Source organism: Tachypleus tridentatus, chromosome 10, assembly GCF_004210375.1.
Source record: "Tachypleus tridentatus isolate NWPU-2018 chromosome 10, ASM421037v1, whole genome shotgun sequence".
NCBI classification, from domain to species: Eukaryota; Metazoa; Arthropoda; class Merostomata; order Xiphosura; family Limulidae; genus Tachypleus; species Tachypleus tridentatus.
This window is the reverse complement of record NC_134834.1, coordinates 68741386-68758398: the sequence shown is the minus strand read 5'-3', so window position 1 is coordinate 68758398 and position 17013 is coordinate 68741386. Positions and strand designations below refer to the sequence as shown.

Below are 17013 nucleotides of genomic sequence, written 5' to 3'. Positions count from 1 at the left end.
GTGACAACTGGCATGGCAAAAAAGTGATTTTCTATTTTATTGCTCTGTAACCAAATATGATTGAAGGCACTAAAAATTATGATTTGCCTGAGTAACAACATGACAGCAAGCAGCTATTGTCAAACTTCATACTTCTTTGAGAGGGAATAAATAAGTTAGAGAAGAGAGGATACCTGGGGAACAAATGTCACAATTCTCACACTAGCATAAACTTTTTTAAATACTGCCTTATATAATAAAGAAATGGATTATTAGATGCTTTCTCATACCAAGTGTCTTCATATACCTTAATAATAAATTAGTTTAATTAAATTTTTAATACAACGTGCCAAAAAAATGCCTGTAGTGAAAGTGTTAATACTTCATAAGAAAGGTCAGCCTTTAGAAAAGGTTTGTAGTTAGATATTATGCATATGTTTCCAAAGATTTCTAAGCTGATTTCTCCAGTGGTCATAAATATTTCACAAGTGTTAAGAAAATCTTGAAAAAAATATTGCAAATAACATCACTGAAAATGAAATAAAAATGCTAATTTCCAATTTCAACCTTAAGTTCTGTAACAAAAAAATTGTTAAATGAACAATGCTAAAGTACCACAAACCTAAGGCAAAAAAAGAAATATGATTATAAAACTATTAAACCAATTTTCTACCAAATTTAAAAAACCCAAAAAATATTTTCTTATAGTATCTTAACATTGTTCTAAGGCAGTTCTGATAAAGAATTCAAATCTATAAAGCTAAGCAAGAACTGCTTCTGATTCTCTCACACAACAGCATAAAGAAAAATTAAGCAGGGGACATAATAACTAGTTTTTAAAAAAAAAAGTTAGAATTAACAGAACAAAGTTCTGAAATGATATAGATCATGCTTTCAAAAACAATTAAAAAATCACTTGATTAAATAGTCAAGGATACTTTTTAAACCAAAATATTAAAATATTAAGTAATCAAAACAAAGAATAAAGTGGACTTCAAAATCTTGCCATTTTTCAGTAACAGTTTTGCAAAATGGAAATTCATGAAAACTTGACAACAACTAAGTTTTCATTGTTTTTTTTTTTTTCCTTTGTCTGGTTCAAAAGACACAGATGCTCAGACATAAAGAACATATTGTGGATATTGTTTTGGATAGAGATAGACAATTTATCACTTTGTCATCTGACCATTAATGAGTTGTACACAATTTCCAAACCAACATTATTTTCTTTTAATGGTACATTAAAACTACATGAAACAATAGCTGTCTTTAATTCTAAATACAAGTAAACAGTTCCTTGCAATTGTTATAAAAATCATGCAGTTTTACCTGAACTCCAGCCCAATATTAATGTTTGCAATGGTGTGTTGAAACTATGCAAAATAACAGATGTCTTAATCTTAACAATGCAACCACATGCCAGACACCCAGGAGTTTGGTTGTATGGCAGACTTGAATGTAGAGTGTTCTTGGCTATTTGTTCACATTCTTTGTTTTCAGAGTAGATACAAAGGCCTTGACCTTGTCATCAGTGCAATAATTCCCATCACCTTGATCAATGGTACTCTACTACTTTTAGTGTGACTCTCTTACAGTAAGAATGGACAGATTGTATTGTAGTTTCACTGAAATCCAGACTTCAATTGGCAAAAATGTCATCTAGCTCATAAAAAACTTTTTCACCAATCTTCAGTCTTTCTTTCATTTCTTTGAATGTCACTGACTAACACAGCAGTGCAGATACAACTTTTCTCTGAATACATTTCTCTGTCAGAGCTTCTGACACATTATTAGCACATGAAAATACTTTTGTTTCATCAAATTTCTTATAAATATCATTTCCAAACACATCCATAAAAAAAACCTGGATCTCCTGGGAGTAACATGGGGCCTAGAATCTTTAACACAAACATGCAGAATGCAAGCCATTGATTGTTCATGTTAAAAGCAATGAATCTTGATATCTTGTCAAGCTTCTTCATTTGGAATTCACTGTGGGTTTGATACTAACAAACTGCTGAATGGAATAAACATCATTCCCATGCACAGTTGGAGTAGCACAAAGACATCTTGAATGCCTTGCTTTCACACTTGAGTTCTTGGATGATCTACATTGTTTCTTCAATGTTATGAAATCAAAGGGATCCTCATAAGTATTGCTAGACATTTCATCTTTATCATTCTCTGATAAAATATGATAATCAGTCTTTCATTTTTCTTTCTTTGTGCCTTTAATTTCCTCTGCAGATGTTTCCCACCTGCTTGACCTCTGGATTTTAACAGTTGCATCCACACTGACACTGAGGGCATTTCCCACAAGTATCAAACATCCAAACTTTATATTTGCAAACCATTTTCTTCTCCTCCTATATTAACATTGCTTTACTAATACAAGGTCAGTACACTTACTCACCAAATGCCCATAATATGTCAACATCTGTTTTGGGGTTAAATGCAGATCCAATTTTCACAAAGAATGTGGCAATCATCTCCTTTTTGTCTGATCAGGTTTTGTTAAAAGTGTTAGTCAATGAGCAAATTATTTGGAGTAACATGAAAAATTAGCTTCTGCAAAATCCTGGGTGCCTGGTCTGAAGAAGCACTACTAAAAAAACTACAATGTTTTTTTTTTACAATCCTCTTAATTTGTCAATTGCAGCACAAAATTGGAGTTGTTTGAAAAATAATTTAAAATCAATCTTTTACCTCCCATAATTTGTTGCTCAAGAAGCTTTTTACTAAATATCAGAACTTATCAGGTAGGCTAGAAAATGAACCAAATACTATGAAATGCTGTTTTCAGTGATGACGAGAAAATCCACTTGTAGAGAAAAATATATATGTAAAAATGGCTTATTTGGGTTGAGGAAATTGTTTTACGTAGAGGAGCAAACAACGTTTAGACCTTCAGTCATCGTCAAGTTCACAAAGAAGGAAAGAGGTAACTGACCAGTAGCTAACTATATGTTTGAAGGGGTTTGTGTAACTGAGTGTAGGAATGTAAAGGGCATGCTTAGATGTCTGTTTTGTATATGCAGTATAGTACTTTAAAACTTATGGTTTAAGTTAAAAGGAATGTGTGGGAAAAAAAATTTTCAGTTAACTTCATTTTTAGAAAAACCTTCAGACCTATCTGTTCCCAACAGTTATTTCCCCACTTTCAGCATTTAGATTATTCCTGACACATTATAAATACAAGAAGTATCTACCTCTTCAAAACTAATAGAAGCTTCTGGGCAAAGTTTTATAAATGAGCACATCAGGTCTGGATCCTATCAGAAAAATATAGAGGTTTAATTTAATGTAACAAAGAACCATATTCCAATAACTTTAACATACAAAACTGTTTTACTTAAACAAAGCTTTAAAAGGTTCAAAGATAAGAGCCTATCATTATTTTTAAATGAAAATGCTATTATTTCTCAACAGAAGAATACTGTTGAATACCTTAAATAAAGCAGTTAAGTTTCAGCTACCATGTATTGCCTGTTATGAAGGAATCTGGAGATCACTTTTATTCTGAACTTAATTCTTATACACAACATATACCAGTAATCGTGCATATATTACACATGTTGCAGTTAGAGCACAATATATTCAGATGTAAGCAAATATCCTAATGTTGTAAATAAATTATATGACAACCATAAACTTATTTTTAAAAAGTATTTCTAAAAAAAAACAATTTCTTACAGTAGAAACAAAAAATCCTTAAAATTTCATTGTATTACAAAAATGTTTAAACTCCCTGGTGTCTACAATAGTTTTCATTGTTTGTCCCTCATATCACAAGAAACTTATTTCCACTGCAGCATTGTTTTTTTTTAATTATATATTTTATTAGATGTATCACAATTTAAACAAACTTAGATTATTTAAGTGCACCCCTGTTCCAAGATCAAGTTTAAAAGTACATTAAATAGAAGTTATGACTATTTTGAATCAAAATAAAACATCACACTGTTTATGTGCATATCTGATGCTACATGCAATACTAATTTAAATATGTAACAAACTTTCATAGATAGAGAACCCCTTTGCAGACAACTAAAGTAACTGTAAATTACTTCAACAGAGCAAAGCTTTACCTAGTAGTTTCAAACAGGTTAACAATCAGTCTCTTTAACATAAAACTGTTGATTAATTAAATGTAACAACTAAGATTAACAATAAAAAAAATTAATATTTGTGTTCAATTTATGTTTCATCCTTATTCTATGATAATACTTCTGTTACATCTTCTACACTAAAGTATTCAATACATTTTACCGAGGAAATATGTCATTAAACATACTGTATTTTCAAATATTGTATTAAAAACTCACCAATGAAGTCAGAATAAAACCATAACAGTTACTGACACCAAAATTCACAATTGATTTGCACTTGTGAGAGAAAGAAAAAAAATGCAAATATTATAAAAATCTTGCTACAAAACTCAATACAGTTGATACAAAATATTAAAGAAAAACTGTTAAAATTAGGAACCTTTTTTTAAATACAGTTAAAGCACAAAAATGAAGTAAAATTAATGTTTCAGAAGTTGAGAAAATTCAACAACTTGAACCAAAAGATAGTAATGTTATACAGTATAAACTTCAAATAAACATTACACATCATACCTTAAAACCTCATGTTTGGTTTGTTGAACAATTTAACAAACACAGCTTTATTACAACATACTGTGTTGTTCACAACCTCTTATTACAGTCAGCATAAACAGAACTACTAGAGTATGTAAATTTAATCATTCTAACCATTTGACTTAATAGTTTATTAAAAGAAAGTACTGAAGTTAAAAGACAGTAGACAACAAACAACCTTTTACTGTGTATAATAAATTCATCACTCTGAACTATTAACATCTTGAACACCACCACTTTTAATTTTATTTCTTCTGTGTTTTCAGTTTTAAATTCACATGTAATGAAATAAAAATATCTTACAGTTTCAGAAAATCTTCCAAGTTTGTCACACACATTTCCTAGCATCTTTTCTATTTCACCCTGAAATTAATTGGCATGAGCACATTAGTTCTAGAACAAAAACAACAATTATAATGCTATTCAAACATTTCACCAGAGTCCACTATATCTTCACAAACAAGTTTAAAGATGCTTGAAAAATATTATGGACCAACTCTCAATCCTTATACAACTGGTAAACACTGGTAGTATATTTCAATGATTAGCAAGTTATTATTGGTATTACCCATGTTTGAACTGTTAATTTTACACTTACAGAGAATGGGTAGATTGTCAATAATTCTTGAAAATCAGCAGCAACTCTCTGACAGATTTCACATACTTCCACTGACAAAGAACCCTATCAAAGTAAAAGTTCAGATTTTTAATAAAGTTAAAAAAAACAAAAAACATACAGCATGGATTATTCCTCGTAATATAGGTGATTATAAACAGGCTTCATACTTTAAAAACAGAAAAGTAATTTACCTAAAAAAAAAAGGATCTTTAATTGCTACCCACAAAAAAAACATTTTAATCAATAATTTATTTTAGTAACAATATATTTTGCTTCAGAACTTAAAACTGTGCAAGTATTTTTTACTCTTAGGAAACATTAAAATCTACATTAAGGCAGCATAACACAAACTACAGAAAAAAACCTGTATAGTCTGTATACACGAAGTTAGGCATTATGTCAACCATCTTTGCCTTGTAAAAGAAAAAATAAAAGCTCAACCAGAAATAGGGAGAATGGATGAGAATGTGTGACAAAGGTACCTATCAGAAATACACATTCAAGTAAAGAAAATAACTTCCAACACAATACCTAACCTCCACTACAGCTTAGCTAAAAGTTTATCAAGGTGTACATTCTTCATGAAATACCCAACAGAAGCCCATGGACAGTGATAATCAACTGCAGGGTCTTCATAATGGCACACCTGTCGAAGACTGCATCTTGTTTTATCATGGGTATACTCTCTGTCCATAACAAAAAAAGGGAATGAAGCAAACCACATGTAACAGGTATAGGCAGAGTGTAAACATGACCAACTGAGTGCCTGTGCACAGACAGACAATATGTGCAGTATGATTGGGGCACATTTAGATCATATCTTCTGTGCTCACTTCAACTCATCCATCAGACTCCACAGGACAGACTAAATGTAGGAAGAGGGCACATTGTTATGTAGTATGAATTTGTGTACACATCTCAATAGGACTTATATGTAATATATACATTCAATGTAAATTCATGAACAAAAAGATTAAAAAATAATTAAAAAAATTGCAGCCACAGGGCACAAATCATACAGTGAGACATGTAATGTGCCCTAAGTTTTAGAGGAACAAGTAAAAGTTAGACCCACACTGCCAAAAGGTGGGGAAGAGGTTGAAACATTGCAAACTGAAAAAGCTGAAAATCATCAAGAAACAAAACATCTGCAAGATACAGAGAAGAAAACAAATGTGTGGAAAGTGTCTACATGTCCACTGGCTGGAGCATGTCCTAGGACCAGTGAAGTGGTGTAAGAGAATGAAAAAGGCAACAAATTGAATACAAACAAATGTGAAATAGTGTTTAAGCACCAATATCTCGACATGAACATACTAGCCAGAGAAGTCGATGGATCCACCTGGTAAGGGTAGAAGAAGATGGGTCTGTAAAAAGTCACACTGAAAAGTCTAACAGAACACAGAACCAAGCTGGTACCAAATAATTCCATAATGGAGAGATAGAAGGAAAGAAGATAAGTGAGAAGTACAGAAACCTCCTAACAAGTCTCAAGAGGGGAGGTAGGAATGTAGTGAAAGAGAGTGAAAGAAGCATGTACATGGTAGACCATATAAACATCAGTAATCACAGCCAAGGAGGAGTATGAGTGTAGTGGAAGAGTGAAAAAAGCATGTACACGGTAGACATCTGAACATCAGTAATCAAAGGCAAGGAGGAGGAAAGCAATCAGAAAGAAAAATTGTATAAAAAATAGAAAAAAAATCGATTTTTCAAAATGTACAAGCATGAAATGGTGTCGATTTCATTAAAGTATCAGAAAAGCAAAAGAATTGAAGGAGGAGGATAGAGGAGAGTAAATGAATGGAAAGAATATGAGAATAAACACCTTCTGATATCATAAAAGGAGAAATGCCATGGAAATAGCCTCCTGACAACCAGTAAAGTAGACACAAATAAGCCAATGGCAAATAGTAGCATAAAAAAAGACAGAAAGATGGTTCACAGCATGACATGTAGGAAGAAAGGAGTAACGAAAAGACAACTGACAAAAGACCTGCCATAATCACTGATAAATGTAGTAGAAAGGTAACAAGAAAGTAAGAAAGAGTGCCACATAATAGAAAAGTCTGGTCTGATGGGTGACAGATTAGCTGAATTCCATGTGTGAGGATAAATGAAAGGTATCCTGTGAAGAAGGGATGTGTGAGAGTGAAGTAAGAGAGAATGATACTAGGAAGAGAATTCAAATCTCAGGCACACCAAGAGTGAGCTGGTCAAAGAGGTTTCAAAATTATGACCTGAGAGGTATAGAATACTGAGGAAAAGAAGATGAATAGGGGAATTGGTATTGAATTAAACCACATATGATAGAAGAGTATTACTTTAAAAACACTTTAGTACCTAAAATTTTGCCCATATGTTATCTTACCTTAACCACTAGCTTAAAAACATTAAAGACAAAAGTTTTCAAAAAAGTTTTACCTTTGACACTGCCTTGTTTTGACACATACTGATAGATGAGCAAAATAGCTCTGATTTCTGAAATCCAAAAAATTATTAATATAGTTTCTTAATACAGGAACAGCATGAAAATATTTAAGTATTATATATTGTGATGATGAACATTTAAGTTTCAAGACACAGTGAAATGCTGTATCCACTGGAGCTCTTAAAGAACTACCTCACATTAATGCCAGCAGTACATTTTTGTCTTTAGCTAACAAATAATTTCTTTACGGTAATCTGTTAAACATTAAAGTAAAAAAAAGTAAACACTTTCAATACTAATTGTTTCCACAAAACCTTCATCCAATAATTCAAGTAAGAAAACACTTCATATCAGTTGCAACTACTTCCACAACATTAAGGCTACAAATTGTGCTGAATCACAGCTTCAGAGCTCCTAGTTTCCCAAGTAAATTAACATATCTATAAATAAGCACTAAATAATGAGTCCATAATTTAAAACTTATTACAGTAGGTAGGTATTTCATGTTTATTGGCACAAAACTACTAGACTATCTGTGCCAAACAAGATGTAGTACACTATAATGGTATAAGGAAATGAAGGTAAAAATATGTAAAATATGCAAAATTAAGACCTGCCAGGAAAACCAAAGCATTAAGTTCAAACTTGCTGTCAGTCACCTGAAGTTGGCCTTTCCAGTCCTAAGTTCAGGTCAAAATAAAATTAAAATGTGTAAAAGAAACCATGCTAAAACAATGTACAGTCCAATGAAAACCTTAAATTAAGTTAAAAAAAACCAACGGCTCTTAAAAATGTAAAAACATGAGAGAGGAGGCCAGTATCACCTATGACTTTGGCTAATGGCAAGGGCAAACCTACCTTAAAAATATGTTTAAAATGGCATCATCATTCTTGGTTGTACCAACAACATGATAATAAAATATGTACAATTGTGACATGAGTGCCACACAGACCACACATTGGTGCATCAGTACCAGATAAAAGGAAGTGGCGAGTTAAAAAACTGTGACCAATGCATAGCCTAGCCAAAACAACTTCCTCCCTTCGATCTTTACAGAAACAAGATGGCCGATGATATAAAGGCTTGATTTGAAAAAGCTTATTATTTTGTTGCTTACTCCAGGTCGACTGCTAACGGGTGTTGAGTCAGGTTTTGATGACTGGTCCATAGTCCATGTATGGAACAGAGACGGTGGAGGGAGAGCCAGAGCAGATGGACTTTGCCGCTCTGTCAACTAGCTCATTCCCACAAATACAACTATGGCCTGCTATCGATAAAAACTGGGCAGAGATAGATGATAGAGAGAGATGGGCCATTTGTTTTGGATATTGATAATAGGATGGTAACACATAGAATGATGTCAAGGCCAATAGAGAGCTAAGTGAATCAGTACAGATCGTACAATTCGTATATTGCATAGTTTCAATATGATTCAGGGCAAGAGAAATAGCATACAATTCTGCAGTGGACACAAAAACCGTAAAAGGGATTCTGTGTGCTACAACCAAACTGTAACAAACTATGGCAAAACCTACAGAGTCACATGATTTTGAACCATCCATATATATGGGAATGGGTGGATTGTTTGAAAGATGTTCAGCAAATAAAAAGCGATATTTCCAATCGGAAGTACCAGCCTATCCTCAGATGACTCAAAGATACATCACAGTTGGGGATAGTAATTAGCCATGGTGGAGGAAGCCGTACCATTGATACTGCTATACTATTCAAAGGTACATCCAATTTTTCTGATTGTGCCTGAATACAAAGACTAAAAGGAAAAATGGCAAATTTTGTATAATAGACAAGTGTGGCCCACTAAGGATGGAAAACACAACTCCAAGTAGGATGCTGTGGTAAAGAACAAAGTTTGGAAGCATACATAAGAGACAGTTGCAAACGGAAAATATACAAAAGGGGTTCATGGGACTCAACATACAAACTTTGGACTGGAGAAGTACGAAAGGCCCCAGTGCAAAGCTGAAGCCTCTGATAGAGAATATGATCCAGCATTTTTAGTGCTGAGGTTCCAGCAGAACCATAAACCATAGACCCATAGTCATGTTTGGACTGGATAAGGGCACGAAAAATTTTAAGCATGGAGTACCGATCCACTCCCCAAGAGGTGGAAGAGAGGATATGGAGGATGTTCAGTGCTCTTATACATTTGACACGAAGTTGCTTGATATGGGAAATAAAGTTTAATTTACAGTCAAATATAAGACCTAAGAACTTTGCCTCAAGGACAAAAGGAAGTACAGCATCATCAATATGAAGTTCTGGATCTGGATGAATACCTGGTTGACAGCAGAAATGTACACAAACAGTTTTAGAGAGAGAAAGTTGAAAACCATTTCCTATGGTCCACTTAGGTTTATGACTGATTGCAGTTTGTAGCTGCTGCTCAATAAACCTCATGTTTGATGACTGATATGAGGGACTCCAAGTTCCTGCGAGAAAACACGAGAAAGTGTTCAGTGCACACAGACCTGGAATCAGTGATTCATTAAAAGCTGCTTAATAAAAAGTGGCAAATTGCCATGAAATCCGTATAAGTGAAGATCTCGCAAGATGCCACACCTACATGTTGTATCATAAGCTTTCTCTAAGTCAAAAATAATAGAAACAAGATGTTATTGCTTCAAAAAGGCTTCTCTAACTGATGTTTCAAGATGAATTATGTGGTCTACTGTAGAGCATTGTCTTCGGAACCCACATTGAGACGGAGAGAGAAGGTCATTTGATTCAAGGAACCAAATAAGACTATCATTTATCATCCTCTCTAAGGTCTTACTGAGACAACTCATCAAAGCAATGGGACGGTAATTCGAAGGAATTTTTGGATCTTTCCCAGGTTTAAGAATAGGGAATACAATAGCTTGGCACCAAGCATCAGGAAAGACATTCTCCTGCCATATCCAGTTAAAGACAGCCAGAAGAATAGTAAGAGGCAGGAGAAAGGTGGCATAGCATCTCATAATGTACATCATCAGGTTCAACTAATGTATTGCCAGACCAATGAAGTGCTAGTTTGAGTTCCACCAGTTTACATAAAAAGGTGACTGTAGTTACAGGGATGATCAGTCAAAAAGGAAAGAGGCAGATGTTCAACTTGTGTTTTAATAGCTAAGAAGGAAGTGGATGAGTTTAAAGAGCTAGATACATGAGAGAAACATTCACCAAAAGTATTAGCAATGCTCTGAGCATCAGCAACTTCATGGCCATTGAATATTAAGATAGAGAGGGAAGGGGGGGGGCAAAAGTATACCGTCCACTCACCTTCCAGATCTTGTCCCATATGACTATTGAACTGGTGGTTGAAGAAATGCTGGAGGTAAATTTAATCCAAGATTCCTTCTGGCTTTGACGTCTAACTCCCCGAGCCAGTGCACAGACTTGTAAGCGTGAGATATCTACAAAATTTATCCGAAACACATTTCTGAGGTTTTTGTTATAAAAGAAGAATTCCACCAAGGATGGGGATGCCGTGGGAAAGATTTTGAGGTTTTGGGGATGCACTGAGCAGCTGCTTGGACAATACAGTTAGTTACCGATGATTTACATAAGATGGCAGGGTCAAGTTCCAAGAGAGCAGTGAAAGAGGGCCAGTTGGCCTGGTACATGGGTCAGGTTGCACTGACCACATCCGATCACTCTTAATATGATAGGAAAATGATCACTATCCCATGAGATTGATGTCAACCTCCCAAGAAAAGCAAGTGAAAAGTGAAGGGGAGCAGACAAAGATATATAGCTGTAAATGACTGACTGAGTGCATGAAAATAACTGTAAGAGCCAGTATTAAAGAGAGATGGATTGTGATTCAGGAGCATATGCTCTATAGCATGACTCCTCATATCAATACTAGAACCACCTCAGAGGGGATTATGTCCATTAAGATCCCTCAAAATTAAAAAAGCAGTTGACAGTTGCTCAATGAGGACATCAAGGTCTGAGGGATGATAATTCTTTCCAGAAGTAAGGTACAGAGAGTAAACAGTGATTGTACAACCCAAGGAGATATGGATGGCTACAGCTTCCAAGAGTGTATTCAATGACAAGGACTGGATGGACACATGTTGATCAACCAGCAATGCTACTCCCCCACGTCCTTGCCCTACACATGACCTGTCATTTTGGTACAAGGAGTATTGTCAAATTTTGACTGTATTAATAGGTTTTGAAAAATTGTTTCCTGCAAAGAAAGACATTTGGAATGATAAAAGTCAATCAAATCCTTGATGTTATTTACATTTGATTGAAAACCTCAACAGCTTCATTGGATTAATGTGGCCATTTGTCTTTATTTTGGAGGAGAATATGGCACAGAGACCTTCTGCTTCCAACCTTGCTTTTTTTTCTTAAACAGATGTGGGTCGGTCACTCTCTAGTAATCCTGCTCTGGGTTGAGTAGGCAGATCAGAGTTTGTAGATGTACATTCCAATGATTGAGAATGTGAATGAATGGATTGTTTAATTTTTGGGGTGTCAAGAGAAAAACACCCTATGAAAACACCTAGGTGAAGTTGGGAAATGACTGGAAGATGTGGTAGGGACAGAGATAGAAGTAGATACTGTTTCGTTAACTCTGTTAATTTAGGAGGGTACTAGATTAAGATGCGCTGTTAAGGATTCTATAGGAGGCACAGAAAAGCCTGTCTGGTCTCCTACTATAGTAGTGGAATGGATTACAGCAGCATAAATCTGAGATGGAATTGGGAATACTAATTTCCAAGCCTCTGGATAAGTAATATTATGAACTGTCTTGAGGCGTTGTACTTCTTTCTCTTTCACCCATTTACAGCAAGAATTAAATAAGAAAGATGTGGACCATTACAGTTAATGCAATGTGGTTCTAGTTGGCATTCAAAAGTATCATGATATTTACCAATACAACATGCACATGTTAAGGAACCAAGGCAAGATGTTTTCAAGTGAACAAATCGTTGACAATGAAAACATTTAACAGGATCAGAAATATAAGGCCATACCTTACAATTCAGATATCCTATCCTGATTGTAACAGCTGTAACACCTTGGCTGGTGAAACCTGCGAGGATGTCTGACTCTGGAATGGTTTTTAAATCTCTCTCAGCTATAACTCCTCTGGAAAAATCCAAAGTAGAATGAGGAGTAACGTCAATGGGTATATCCCCAATGGCCTTTGACTTCAAGAGGAGTTTGGAATGTTGTGATGAAGCTGTTTCCACTAACATGTCCCCAAACCACAATTTTTTACCAATTTAGGTGAGCCAGCAAGTCCTTCTAAACCCTTCTGAATAAAAATGGAGACATCTGCCCTAAGAGTTTTTCAGTTAAAGAATGTATAATTAAAAATCACAAGACAGATTCAAGTTGCAAGTTTGACCGTACAGTCATCAATGCATGGTCATTTGCCAGTAGTCGGATTTTTCTCTATGCTTATTTATTTGAGGAGTATCCATAAAAAAAAAAAAGAATATTTCGGTGCCCACTGACCCCACCCACCATTGAGCCCTACAAGGGAACACACTACAGTACCATATAAGGTCATTGCAGCAATGCCAGGCTTTCATGAGCACTATACCCAAACACCAGTATCAGACAATGTCAACTACACCTGTTGAGGATGTCCTACACTGGCACTCAGTTGACCCTGACCCAAATGGACTAGCCAACTGATCTTAGAGGGGCATCCCAAATCCACCCATCTACAGTAATTCAATGCCAAAGTGGTGTGTTGGAGTTGGACCCCTGAACCACCAGGATCCTCTCCTTCCCTTCACAGGTCACCACGCATGGCAAACATACAGGTGGATGTTTAGATCCCAGAGGATGTAAACTGAAAGTATAGAACCTTCTCTGGGAGGTCCATTTACTACATACAGGAATCCACATCAAGTGGAATTTATTACAGTAACATTGGCTTTAAAAAGGATTAAAATGCTTTTATTTGATTACTATAGTGATCATCTTTTATGTCCTTTGTTTGTACTTCATAGATGTTTTCAGAGACTGGTTAGCTTGTAAAACATTTGAAGGGTCATAAATGTAACCAAGTTTCAGACTAAAATAACAGTTAAAGTGAAAAGCTAAGTATTTATTATTGAAGAAATAGTCAATAAATTTATTTTATTTATATATGCACAGTATTTTGTAGAAGTGTTAGGGAAAGTAGAAAATTAGATTTTAAACTTCTTTGAAAGAACAAAGGCAGGTAAATTACAGGTGATTGTATTTTTAATTTCATACAAAGCTACATGAGGGCTATTTGCACTCACCATCCCTAATTTAGCATTGTAAGACTAAAGAGAAGGAAGCTAGTCATCACCACCCACTGCCAACTTTTGGACTCCACAGAACAATGAGGCTGACCATCACATTATAATGCCACCATGACTGAAAGGAAGAGCATGATTGGTGTGATGAAAATTTGAATCCACAACTCTCAGATCACAAGTCAAGCTCCCTGACCACCTGGCCATGCTAGGCCAAATGACAGGTGAAACATCAAAATTTATTAATCTTCAAATTTAAAACAACAGAAATTTGATGGAAGTGCTCGAGTTCAGCAAATAGTTGATATTTTTTGTGTTCCCTTTTGCTTTAATAACTGCAGATAGTTTTACAGGCATTGTTGCAACATATTTAACCCTTTCATTACAGGTTAGGTGGAATTCATCCAGCACTTAACCACAAAAGTATCCACGAGAGTAATTATGCTATGAATTTTGATAATGTACACAAATGTTTACTTCTGGAAAGCTAACTAACAAATGTGCTGAGTAATTTCCATTTTTAGATTAAAAATACTTTTATGCATAAGAAAAAAAAAATGTGAAACTTCACATGTGAAATCTTTATAACCTCCAGAAAACTATCAAATGTTTGGTAAATTTGACCAATCTCATATCCATCATGAAAAATTAGAAAATAAATATAAATTGTTTTTCTTTCCAGAATGACTACAAATTATGACTCAAAAACACAAATGTTTAACCTATATGGCTTTAAAGGTTATAACATTATACATTTATATGTACTTATTATATTGACCTTTCAGTGATTGGTGGCTGACATCACAGAAGTTACAAAGATGTAGCACACATATACTCAATGTTACCATGTCTAACAATATAAAACTTATCTTTACAAACTCACTTTCTTCGCTGCGTTTTAGAGGATCAGTATTTTGTAAAATGCAGTCACACTTCAGTTATAATACATATGAACATAGGTTGTTATTTACCAGTAAGTTTTTAAACTTTTTTTTCTTAAAACACAATAGTAAATAAAGAAGTAAAGCAAACAAGTATCTCTTCTAATTATGACCTTTGTACTTGGTTGCTGCTTGTCATAGGTTGCTAAGCCTTAAGAAATTTTGAAAATGGAGGATATGAAAATTTTTTTACATATACATTTGAATAACCAAAAGAAAAATCACAAATTACTGTATCAGTACTATAGAATTTCATTATAATGCATTAAGTTTAGTAACTTCATTATATTTGGATCTGAAAAAAAGTTTCAAACTGGCTAAAGACTCAACTTACCATCACAAAGATTTATTTTGAAAGAAAGAATTGACACCATTATATTTGAATATGGGTCAGAAAATCACTTGAAGGACCTTTTATGCTACTGACTGGTTAATCACATATATAGAAGTGTATTTAAGGAACTGTTTCCAAAAATCAAAAGAGGTGTACAGGGTCACTGTATTCAATTCAATTCTTATTTTACATTCTTGCTTATCAATAACAGAAATGTGAGTTCCTAATTCATACAAAAATTATAGACTGTATTTGTACATGACAAACATCAACTTCCAACCGGTGCTACATTCAACATACCAGATGACACACAAAAATCAATGCTCAGGTGATTTTTTTTTTAACTTTTAAAATTAAGAAATCAGATAATGTATAATCTACAGTTTGAAACCAAACTTAGTGACAAATTCAGAAAACAGCAGTTGAATAACATTCTCCATGAAAGTCAACAAATGCAATGACAAGGCCTTTAGCCTGTGATCCACATGAAAGTGTCTTTTAAATTTTACTCCAAATGAATCTAATACACTCCATAAAATTTCTTTGAAAGTAACTTCTGATTTTCAAGTTTTGACCTATCAAAACCCCAGATCTGCTCAACTGAGTTGAGACTGGGGACCTGGATGCCACTGCATAACTTGAATGATTCCAGCAGCTTCTTTCTTCATTAAGTAATTTCTGCATTGGTTTGATAAGTGTTTGGAGTCACTATCTTATTGGTAGTAGAATCCTTTACCAATAATATGCAAACCACTAAGTATACCATGAGGAATCAGTATATTCAATGGTACTTGTGCTAGTCCATTACTCCATCTATCTTGCAAATATCTCCTGTTGCCTCAGCATAAAAATACCTCCAAACCATAACACTGCCTCCACTATGTTTCATGGCAGGTACTATGCACTGAGGTAGGAATCTTTCATCTTTAATTGGCCAGACATACAACCTACACTTTGAATCAAATATTTCAAACTTAGACTTATCTGTCCTTAACACCCTTCTCCAATCATAAACAGTCCAGTTTTTGTACCTTTTAGCAAATTTCAGTGTCTTGATAATATTTGGAAATTGAAGTAAATGTTTTTTAAATTGTAACACAAATACAGTTGAACCCCTCTAAGCAGCCATCCCTGAAAGAGGTCATTCAATCAGTCCCTTTTTTTTGTTTACATAATCCCTAATTATGTGCAGTGGAATCCCTCTAATCAGGCCAGTTTGTCTCAGTCCCAAAGGTGGCTGCTTTAGAAGGGTTCTACTATATTCCATTCTTGGGTTTTCTTGATACTGTCGATTTGGACATTTTTCTGTCACTTAGTACGTTTTTTTGTCACACACTTGAGTCTTTCTTTTGTCCCGAAGGCTGCATAAACAAAGATACTTTACATAAGTGTCATTGAGTTTAGGTATTTTGCCTCTTTCTTTCCTATTTTCAAACTTACCTATCTCAGTCTCACAATCTCGGGTGTACTTGATGGTGTTTGGGGAGCATTTCAAGTTTGCAGCAGTTTGTCAGAGTCCAAACAGCATCACTTAAAAGTTTATGGGAACTCTCTTCTATACTGATGTTTCTCTGTGTTTTTGTGCCATGTCATGACAACAAAACTTAATATATAGTGTTAAACACTGTTCTTATCAAGGTATATTTGTAGAGTGCTATTAAATTTATTTTTTCTAGCATATACCAGTACTATATGCTAGCTTCTTTCTACACAGTTAAGATACTGCACAGGGTATCATGACAATTATTTCAAACCCTATATTTGACCAGTATGTTTACTCAAACAGAACCCTTATAACGTGCTCTTGG

General features: G+C 34.5%; 1 protein-coding gene across 19 annotated transcripts in view; it reads right to left on the bottom strand.

The window, feature by feature from the left end:
* The window catches only part of Sap-r (prosaposin), a 114333-nt gene that overhangs the window by 37450 nt on the left and 59870 nt on the right, over nt 1–17013 (bottom strand). For 12 of the 19 annotated variants that reach the window (XM_076461910.1, XM_076461912.1, XM_076461917.1 and 9 more), the window contains 5 exons: nt 7666–7722; nt 5221–5304; nt 4926–4985; nt 4305–4364; nt 3189–3251 (listed from right to left, as the gene is read on the bottom strand). In XM_076461910.1, the coding sequence (XP_076318025.1) occupies nt 3189–3251; nt 4305–4364; nt 4926–4985; nt 5221–5304; nt 7666–7722 (324 nt within the window). The remainder of the gene's footprint in view (nt 1–3188; nt 3252–4304; nt 4365–4925; nt 4986–5220; nt 5305–7665; nt 7723–17013) is intronic. The other 7 variants (XM_076461919.1, XM_076461920.1, XM_076461927.1 and 4 more) reach the window with 2 other exon arrangements.